This window comes from Fukomys damarensis, unplaced genomic scaffold (genome assembly GCF_012274545.1).
Source record: "Fukomys damarensis isolate Sample0158 unplaced genomic scaffold, DMR_v1.0_HiC HiC_scaffold_7, whole genome shotgun sequence".
NCBI classification, from domain to species: domain Eukaryota; kingdom Metazoa; phylum Chordata; class Mammalia; order Rodentia; family Bathyergidae; genus Fukomys; species Fukomys damarensis.
Window position 1 is genome coordinate 1,737,874 of NW_022900919.1, and position 10,648 is coordinate 1,748,521.

General features: G+C 45.1%; 1 protein-coding gene across 1 annotated transcript in view; it reads right to left on the reverse strand.

The window, feature by feature from the left end:
• Positions 1–10,648, reverse strand: part of Nipa1 (NIPA magnesium transporter 1) — a 38,126-nt gene that overhangs the window by 2,789 nt on the left and 24,689 nt on the right. The window contains exon 7 of the mRNA XM_010612951.3: positions 3,441–3,573. Coding sequence (XP_010611253.2) covers positions 3,441–3,573 — 133 coding nt within the window. The remainder of the gene's footprint in view (positions 1–3,440; positions 3,574–10,648) is intronic.

Sequence of the window (10,648 nt, forward strand, 5' to 3'; positions counted from 1 at the left end):
TTTTTTTTTTTTTTTTTTGGTACTGGGGGTCGAACTCGGGTCTTTGCACTTTCGAGGTAGGCGCCAGAACCACTGAGCTAAATCCCCGGCCCTGTGTTTTGTTTTGTTGTTTGTTTTGGAGATGGTCTCTTGCTATGTTGCCCAGGCTGGTCAACTCCAAGGCTTAAGTGATGCTCCTGTCTCAGCCTTTAATTCTTTTTTTTAAAAGGTTCTTTCTCAGGCTGGCCTTGAATCTGTGCTCTTCCTGCCTCTGCCTCCCGAGCAGTGGGATGACAAGTCTGTGCCACTGCACCAAGCTATAAGATGGGTTTCCTTATTCTCTAGAGTCAGTCCCACAGATTCTTAGTGAATAGCTATCAAGGGTGAAGGGGACCCTAAACAGGGGTGTCAGTACCTGTTACAATGGAGGGGCCTGTACACTGCGGGCATGGCGCTGCTGAGAGCCCCACACACACATGACCCTCTTCTCATGACTCCTGCCTGTCTCCTTGGACTTGGAAGTGAAAACTTGGTCATAGTAACAGAGCCCAGAACCTGTCTTATGTTCAAAATAAAGTACCCTTCATATGGATTTCCTCCTACATGATGAATTTTTGAGAAATGCAACTTCCATGTAAACTGATGGAAAATTACTCTTTGTTCAACCGGAACTTCAAGAGTTATTGTCTGTCTCAGAGGATTCTGCTGTGGATGGCAAGGCCCTGTCGGAGTCACTGAAGGGGCGCCTCCAAACAGTCTGCTTCTGTAGCTGTCAGACCACAGGGCTGCTGGTCCTCACCCACCTCCTCCTGTGCCAACCTGATCATTTATAAAGTAGCATCCTGCTGCTTCTGTTTTACAGCTCCAGCATTCTATCCATTGCTGTGTAATGAGGTATACAAGGAGGCTGCATTTTGATGAATTTTTGTTGTTGTTGTTGAGAGGTGGTCTTGCTATGTAGTCCAAACTGGCCTTGAACTTGTGGCCATCTTCCTGCCTCAGCATCCTGAGTGCTGGGATTATAGGCATGGGCCACTCCATCCAGCCTATTTTAATGAATTTCATCCCCACATTATAAAGAGGAAACTAAACCTCCCAGGGCTGGGTACTACCTGGACATGAACCATTCAATACAGAAATACAAACTAGCAAGCAGGCAGCTACAGCCCTGGCCTGCAGAGGTGAGGAAGGGAACTATGGAGCCCTATTCTGGGAGGACTCAGGAAGGCGCAACGAAGGGAAAAGGGCCATTTTGTGGGAGGCTGAGCTACAAACTGCGCAAGGGGTGAGCTGGGAATGGTAGGGCACGTCTATAATCTCAGCACCTGGGAGGCTGAGGCAGGAAAATCACTGGGAGTTTCAGGTGAGCTACACAGTTCAAGGCCAGTCTGAACTACATAGTGAGATCCTATCTACCAACAAAACAAAACAAACCCTGGAAAAGAGGCACCGAAAGGCAGAGACAGGATGCAACATAACACAGTGTCTGTGAAGCAGGTTCAAAGATGGAGAGGGCAGAGTCAGAAGCAGACACTGCATCGGAGAAGGGGCAGGGTGCAGGGCTGTCATGGGAAGGGCCTGCCTTTCAGAAGGGTCCCAGGCAGCCAGGCATAGTGGCTCACGCCTGTAATCCTAGCACTTGGGAGGCTGAGGCAGGAGGATCGCTGTGAGTTCAAGACCAGACTGGGCTACATAGTGAGTTCCAGGTCAGTCTCAACTACATAGTGAGACCCTGCCTCAAAAACAAAACAAAACAAAACAAAAGAAACGGGTCCCAGGCCTCAAGATGGTGTAATGTCAGGGGCTCAAGGGCAGGGGCAGGAAGAAAGGAGGTCAGCAGCCAGTTAGCTCGAGAGGGCAGGAGAGGGTACACAGCCACTGTGGGCTTGTGGACAACAGCCTTGGTATCTGTGAGAATTGGGCAGCTTGGGAAGAAAAGCCACACCCGGAAAACCTGCCGATTTTCATGGGACACATCCTAGTTTCTTACATGACAGAGCAGGCAGCCAGATGGCCCTCAGCTTTGTGATGCTTTTCACTTCTTTTCCAGCAGCCTTTTCACTATCATTCCCTTGTAGGGACCATTTTATACTTTCCCCCCTAATAGCTCACTGTCACGAAATTTTAATGTCACTGAAATACTTACATATCTAAATCTGTATAAAGGCTAGGTGTACAGCTCAGTGGCACAGCATTCACCTACCATGCACAAAGCCTTGGGTTCAATTCCTACCATTGCCAAATAAATAAATAAAAGTAGCCCTGGATATGTCTTCTGGAAATTACTTAAAATTAATCCTTGGGCTGGGGATTTAGTCAGTGGTTCCACTGCTTGCTTCGCAAGCGCAAGGTTCCAAGTTTGATCCCTAGTACCAATAAATAAATAAATAAACAAAATTAATCCTTGAGCCCGCTCACATCTGATTCTCTCATTTTTTCCCACTGTCCCTGTACTCACCTAGCTACATTCTGGCTTTTACGAGAGTGAATGAATATCACAATGCTCAGGGTTGGATGTTAGATAAAACTAAACATCAGGGGTTGGTGGCTCATCTTGGTTAATTTCACTTTGGATTCCTGTTTAAAGTTTTTTTTGTTTGGAGACAGGGTCTCACTGTATAGTTGAGACTGACCTGGAACTCACTATGTAGCCCAGGCTGGTCTCAAACTCACAGTGATCCTCCTGCCTCAGCCTCCCGAGTGCTGGGATTACAGGCGTGCGCCACTACACCTGGCTCCTGTTTAAAATTTTACGGACAGCTCAATGCTATTCCATCACTGTCACTAAGGACTTCAAAGGGGCATCCGGTGGTTTGTGGCCTGGAGACACCTGTATGAAGGCAACTCTGTGGGTCTTGCAGCAGAACTTGGTAACCAGCAGGGTGATCACAGGGTGGTCGAATGGGCATAATTTAAAGGAGCTTTGTACTTTAAAGTGGGTGTGACCGCACTGTTTTTTGCATCTGTCAAAATAAGTTATTACGTGTCAAAACAAACAAAAAAACCCCAATAGACTCAATGAGAAAAAAAAAAGTTAGTACACGTCAAACACACACAGATACAAAACCCTGTCTCTACTCTAAGTTTCCCATCAGCAGGTGAGGTGCGGGAAGACAGAGCAGAGCCCACAGGTGCCTCACCAGCAGGTCTGCAGGGCGGGGGGGCAGGAAGGAACACCTGAGCAGGAGAGCCCAGAGAGCAGAGGGGTAGGGCAGGAGCCAGGCAGAGCAAAGCACAGCCCAGCAGGGTGCAGAGCGGGAGGGAGCTGCTGGGCTCAGGAAGGAGGCCCTCATCACCCTCCTGGAGAGCAGGGCCCCCAGGTGTCAGGAACCCCGTGTGGGGTCGGTCTGCTGCCTGGTCAGTGTCTGCGCAGCTGGGGTCGGCCTGCACACACGGCTGCCCCAGAACGACGCCAAGTACGGTGGACACGGGGCTGCTCGGCACTCTCCAGCAGGAGTTACCTGGGTTGGTGAGCTTCTCTTCCAGCTCAGCCTGCGTTGTCACGCTCTCAGACTTCGGGGAGTGGATGATCAGCACAACAGAGCCCGCACAGCTCAGCAGGCACCCCAGTTTGCCCAAGATGTTGAGCTTTTCCTTCAGAAGATAAGAGGCCAAAATGGACCTTCAATTAAATAAAAGACATCAGTACAGTTTAAGTCAAACTACTCTGTTCCTACCAATTACAAATACTTTATCTACAAAAATAAAATATGGCTGTTGGGAAAATGAGTTATCACTTACTGTTTGTTTTGTTTTGCTGTCTTTGGTGCTGGAGACTGAACCCAGGACTCTGCACATGCTGAACATACATTCTACCACTGAGCTAAACCCACCCAAACCCCTCATTTAGGTTTCAAAAGTAGAAAAAAGGAACTTTAATAATTCCATCTTAGTTTCCTGGAGTTATTTCAGCACAAATTGGATTTTCATGCATAGCCAGTATGAAGTTAAGGGCATCTTAGTTCACATCACTGCATTATATTATCTTGGTAAATATAAAAATACAACAGAGTACGAAACCGTTACACCTGATCAAAAGTAAAAGTACTGGGCTGGGTATTTAGCTCAGTGGTTCTGCTACCTGCCTTGCAAGCGCAAGATCCTGAGTTCAATCCCCAGTACCAAAAATAAAATAAAATAATAAAGTACTGCTTCTGTATTTATAAAACTAAACAATCAAAAGGCCACCAAGTGGGGAAAGTAGGGCCTAAAAATTGTCAAAAGAATTACAAGTTAAATAAGAACCAAGACTGATTATGTAGATACAAATTTCCAACAATGAATGTCATTATAATGTATTCATTTAATGTACCAATAAAATTAATAAAAGTTTAAAAAAAGAATTACAAGTAATATAGGATTTTAAAAAATTCAAGTTAAAATAAATTCACCGGCTGGGGGTTTAGCTGAGTGTCTCTGTGCCTGCCTCACAAGCACAAGGTCCTGCGTTTGATCCCCGGTATATAAAAAAAAGATTATAAAATAAATTCAGCCCTAAAATGCCCAAGCAGAGGATTGAGGAGGGGGAAGGAGAAGAAGGGAAGGAGACATAAAGAAACTATGACGAGCTGCGTCCATGCACCAGCTCCCCATGAAGAATGTAATCATTAGGTACTACGAACACATGCTGATAAAAATTTAAAATGTTTCAGTGCCCAAATTGGAAAAAAAAAAAATCTACAAAACTACAATAATACCAATTACAGCAGGGTAGGAGTATGAGTGATTATTTATCTCTAGTACTGGAAACGTTTAAAATGTCCATTACTTTTTTCAAAGACTAAGTTTATAAAATACCTACAATTCTCAAGCCTATCAAGCGCTTTCTCTCTTATTTCCCTGTGTAATATCCGTATACAACCTGAAGTGGAAATCCTGAGTGTTTAGTAAGTCACATCGCTAGTGTCTCTACCAGTGCTGGTGAACCTATGGCACATGTTTTTTTCTCTTTTTTGTACTGGGGATCAAACTCAGGACCTTGTGCTTGTGAGGCAGGCGCAGTGCCATTCAGCTAAACCCCCAGCCGCTGTGTTATTTTTTTTTTAAGACAAAGGATGTCAATGTATGAGTTGTTTTTTCAGTATTGAGGTTCACTGCAGTGTTGGCTATCTATTGGAGGGTGATCAATCCTTCAACTGCCTAGAAAGGGGACAGCGGGGGCTAAAGAAAATAAGACAACAGAGACTTGCGTAATTTCAAAGTCCATGGGGGCCAGGAGGTCAGCGCCTCAGAACAGGCGCAGGCAAAGAGGTGCAACGATTGGAGGGAGCATCGGTGATGTGCGGGAGGGGATCCCAGGACGAGGAATTTAAGCAGATGACGATCTTACATCAGCGGGTTCTTGTGCAGAGCAGCAGTGTAAGGAGTGTGTTCTCACCACAGTGGGCGGGATGAGATAAGTAGATAAGGAATGCGTCCCTCCCCAGGGGAAACCTTTCTCTTCTTTTTCTTTAATTTTTATTACTACTCCATTCTCAAAGAACCACTGAGCCTCAGCTGTGACCGGGGGCAGGCAGCGTTGTGTTTCCCATGCCACAGCCGGCTCTCGGGCCAGGCGACACTGGGCTTTTGACAGCTGTAGTCATACTTTAATTATAAAATGATTTCCCCCCCAAATTTATGTAGAATTGCTCTCTACGGATAGCGCTTTGTGATAAAAAAGTGGGTTGGGGCTGAAGTTTAGGTACACATCTCTAAAGGGTTTGCCATCCCGGGTCAATTCTAAAGACTCAACAGGCTCAAGGATATATTATATTATTTTCTTGAATGCTCATTTTAAAGACAAGAAAACTGAGCCTCAGAAAAGATCAGCTTAGGGCTGGGGATTTAGCTCAGTGGCACGGTTCCCGAGTTTGATCCCCAGGAAACAAAAACAAAGCAAAACACAAAATGATCCGCGTTCAACCTAAGGCCATAAAGCCACTGCAAAGGCAAGGGAAACTTCTCTTCTGCCCTCTCCAGTTTCTCTGGGGGGTAAAAAAAAAAAAAAGGCCAACAGGAGACAAACATGCATGTCCATTTAACAAGTTACGGTTTGGATCCTAAGTGTCCCCAAAGGCCATATGCTCAAGGCTCAGTTGCCAGCCTGTGACGCTGCTGGGAGGTGGTGGAAAACTATGGGGTGGGGGGCACTGGAAGGAATCAGGTCACCAGGGGTTGCTGGCTTCAAGCAGGTGTTGGGGTTGGAGCCCTTCGTGTCTCTCTGCCTCCTCTGCCCCACACTTCCACCATGATGTGCTGCCTCACCACAGGCCCAAAACAACAGGTCCAACCAAGCATGAACCGGAATCCTGAAATCATCAGCCTAAATAAACTTCCTCATTATAAACCGTGTACTCAGGTATTGTGTGACAGCAGAAAGCTGACAAACATGAATGAGCACAAAAAGCCACGCAAATGTGAAGCTCACAGAAAGGCAGATGCCTGAAGGTCAATGTCCTTGTCATGAGAGAGAAAGGGGAAAGAGGGCTGCAGTCAATTTGACAGATAGTAAATGATTTTTAGAATAACTGAGCTGTATCAAGAGCAAGCAATGGCCTGGGCAGTGCTCCTTGCAGCTGTGGGAGAAGCAAAAAAACATCACTGGAAGGGAGGGGGCAGAGCTTGACTGCAAGAGGAAGAGGTTGCATGCAGGAAGTCTCTCAGGTAATCTTCCCAACGGCAGTGGTGGTTCTGCTTCAGGATGTCAATGGGATGGGGTGCACGTGTCGGGTGTGTCCAGGTGAGTCATGGAGGTGTGACTCTGGTCACCACACTGGGTCCTTCTGCCCTCCCTAACACTGCTCTCCTCTGCTTTCTGGACACCAGGATCTGAACAGCTTTGCGCTGTCACGACCTTCAGCCGTGTGATGCTCCCACCTTGGAGCAACTGACAGCGCACTGAAGCCGCTTTAAACGTGAACCTAGTGAATCCTCTCCTCCTTTACATTGTGGGCATCAGGTACTGTGTCTCGCAGCGGGCAGCTGACTAAGACAGCCACCCTTAGGAGGTTGACAAAAGTGCATCTGGGCAGTCACGACTTCCAGTCGCTTCCTCCAGAGGTTGTTCCTTCTTAGCAGTCTGATGAAACACCTCGGTAAATGGCTTAAGACAACTACGTTTCCTTTAGGGGAAATAATCTCAGTCACAGAAGTGAACTTCTGAGAAAGCTTCTCTCTGTTGCTTTTGGAAAGAAAAGGGATGAAAGATGATGCTGTGCAGGGGGTGGCACATGCTTGTAATCCCAGTACTTGGGAGGCTGAGGCAGGGGGATCACTGTAAATTCAAGGTCAGCATGTACTGCATAGTGAGACCATTATTTATGGAGTGCCGAGGATAGAACCTAGGACCTGGTACTCTACCGATGGGTCAGATGCTTAATTTTATTTTACTTATTCATTTTGAGACAGGCTCTGACTGTGTAGAGTGATTTTGAACTCCCAGCGATCCTCCTGCCTCAGTCTCCCCAGTGCTGGGACCAAAGGTGTGCGCCACCACACCCAGCCAGATGCTAAATTTTTTAAAATGATTTTTAATGAGATTATATCATTTATTCTTTTGATAAGGTACATTACATTAATTTTAACATTTATTGGGTTGGTTGTTTTTGTTCATTTTTGAGATAAGGTCTCACTATGTAGTCTAAGCTGTTGGAATTTTTCCTTTTTCTTTTGTACTGGGGATCGAACTTGGTACTCTGCATTTGCAAGGCAGGCAGCAGCACCATTGAGCTAAATCCCAAGGCCTTTTTCATATGTTCTTATGCTCCTCTTCATCTCTGCAGTTGGGAGTAATGTTCTCTACTTTGTTTCTGACTTTAGCAACTTCAGGCTTGTCTTATCCCTTTGCTATTGCAAAGTGAAGATCCCTGCTAGGGTCATTCACAGGGCAGAATAGGAGCCCAGGTCTTGGCTTTGAGGAAGCGAAGGGAGGTATGGGGCCCTCTCCTGACCTCACTGAACCCTAACTGCTCCCCCAGGCTTGACCTTCAAATACCATGGACACACAAACTTGATGATGACTACACTGCCGCACAAGTTTTTTTTGTTTTGTTTTTTGGTGTTTTGAGACAGGGTCTCCCTGTGTTTCAGGCTAGCCTTGAACTATGTAGCCCAGGCTGGCCTCAAATGCCCATCAATCCTCCTGCCTCAGCCTCCCAAGTGCTGGGATTACAGGCATGAGACATTGTGACACCACACCCATGGTAACAGAAGTTTTGAAGGAAAAACATCGAAGCCATAGCAACTTTTTTCTGCTTTACCATTTCAGGTAAAGGTTTATCCATTTTGTTGATCTTCTTTAAAGGACACTTATTTACACCAAACTAAGTAGTTTCTCTACTGCTTTTCTTTTTGTTTTGTTTTTGAGACAGGGTCTCACTATGTAGTTGAGACTGACCTGGAACTCACTATGTAGCCAGGCTGGTCTAGACTCACAGAAATCTTCCTGCCTCAATCTCCTGAGTGCTAGGATTACAGGCGTGCCCCACCCTGCCCAGCTCTCTACTGCTTTTCTAGTCTCTTAATTATACTTGAATCTTTTTCTCTTTCCTTCTCTTTGGTGTGGGTTTGGTTTGCCCTTTTTCCAGCTCTCAGGTTGGATGGTTAGGTTGAGACTTTTTCTCTTTAATGTGTAGGCATTTGTAGATGTAAATTTCCCTCTGCCTATTGTTGCAGTTGAGTCCTATGAGTTTTAGTATGGTGTCTCATTATTTTTGCTCATCTTAAAATATTTTATTTCCTTGACCATTTTTTTGACTCATTGGTCATTTAGTATTGAGCTGTTTAACCTCCATATTATTTGTGCATTTCACAAATTTTGCTTATTTTTAATAATTTTACTTCACTGTGGTCACAGAAAGTACTCTGTAGATCTCAATATTTTCAACTTACTGTTTTTTTAGTTTAGCACACTCTCCAGCCTGAAGGATGTTTCATGTACACCTGGAAAGAATGTATTTTCTGCTGTTGTTAGGTGTTCCACAGATACCCGTTGTTTCATTTGAATTTCCTTTTTTTTTTTTTTTTTTTTTTGGTACTAGATATCCATCTTGGGACGTTGCACTTTGGAGAAAGGTGACAGCACCACTGAGCTAAATTCCTTTTTGATCTTTTGCCTACTTTTTTTGTGTGTGTGTGTGTGCGTGTGCGTGTGTGTGTGTTTTGAGACAGGGTCTCACAATGTAGTTGAGACTGACCTGGAAATCACAATGTAGCCCAGGCTGGTCTCGAACTCACAGCGATCCTCCTGCCTCAGCTTCCCAAGTGCTGGGATTACAGGTGTGTGCCACCACGCCCAGCCTTGCCTAGCTTTTCTATTACTGGAAGCAGAGCACTACAGCCTCTATTATTGTTGAATTGTCCTTTCATTCCGTCTGGGTTTGCTGTGTGTATTTTGGAGTTTTGTTTGTAGGTGCCTATGTGTTTACAACGGTTATACCTCAGCAGGGCTTGGTGGCACACACCGGGCAGGGGTTCGTCCATGGCCTGTTCTGTTTCCCTTCTCCTCCCTTGATGTCTGCTTCCTGTGCTACACCAAGACCTGGTTCTCCTCTGAGATGTCCTCTACCATGTCACCCTGCCCTGGAGCCAGCTGACTGCGGACTGAAACCTCTACAAACTGGGAGCCAAAGTAAACTTACCATTATGGGTGTTGGGTATATTGTCTCAGCAACAAGAAAGTAACTGAGACACCAAGTGCTCAGAGAGGCTGAGACAATAGGATCCCAAGTCTGTCCTGTTTGGGAATCTTAGTAAGACCCTGTCTCAAAATATAAAAAATAAAAAGAGCTGGAGATGCAGAGTGCCTCTAGGTTCAATCCCCAGACCAAAAAGGAAAAAAGAAAAACAAAAACAAAACTGCTGTCTTTGTGATGGAGTGACCATTTTGCTATTTCAAAGTGTCCCTCATTGTCAAGTCTGGTGGTAGCATGTGCCTGTCATTCCAGCGCTCTGGGAGGCTTCGAAGGGAGGATTGTAAGTTCAAGTCCCTTTGGGAAATTTAGCAAGATCCTGCTCAAAATAAACAGGGATAGAAATGGAGCTCATTGCAAAAGCCTTGGGTTTAGTTCCCAGCACTGCAAAAAGAAAAGTTCCTCTTGATCTCTAGTAAGGTTTTTCAGTGCAGATACCCTCACCAACTTTCTTGTGGTTATTATGGCTTGCCTAATATCCTTTGTTGCTTTTTTTTTGGTACCAGGGATGGAGCTTGGGACCTCGTGCTTTCAAGGCAGGTGGCAGCACCACTGAGCTAAATCCTCAGCCCTCTGCTCCTTCTTTTTATGTCAACCTATTTATATTGTTAAATCTAAAGTGCGTTTGCTGTAAACAGTGCATTGTTGGACTTTTTGTTTTTTATCCAGCCTGACAATTTTGATTGGATTGTTTAATCTGACAGATTTTAATTGATGTAGTTAGATTTATATCTATTTTACTTTTTTTAATGTAGTTCATGTCTTTTTTGGTTCTTGTTTCCTTTGCACTAAATTAATTATTTTCAGAGCATTTTAATTCCTTCGGTAATACTTTCACTTTCATTTTAGTGGTTTCTCTAGAAAACACCTTTCAGACTGATACTAAGCTAACCTCAGTAAGAAATAATATCACTCCTATGGGGCCGGGGATTTAGCTCAATGGTTCCACTGCCTGCCTCACAAGCTCAAGGACCTGACTTCAATCCCCGGTACAAAAA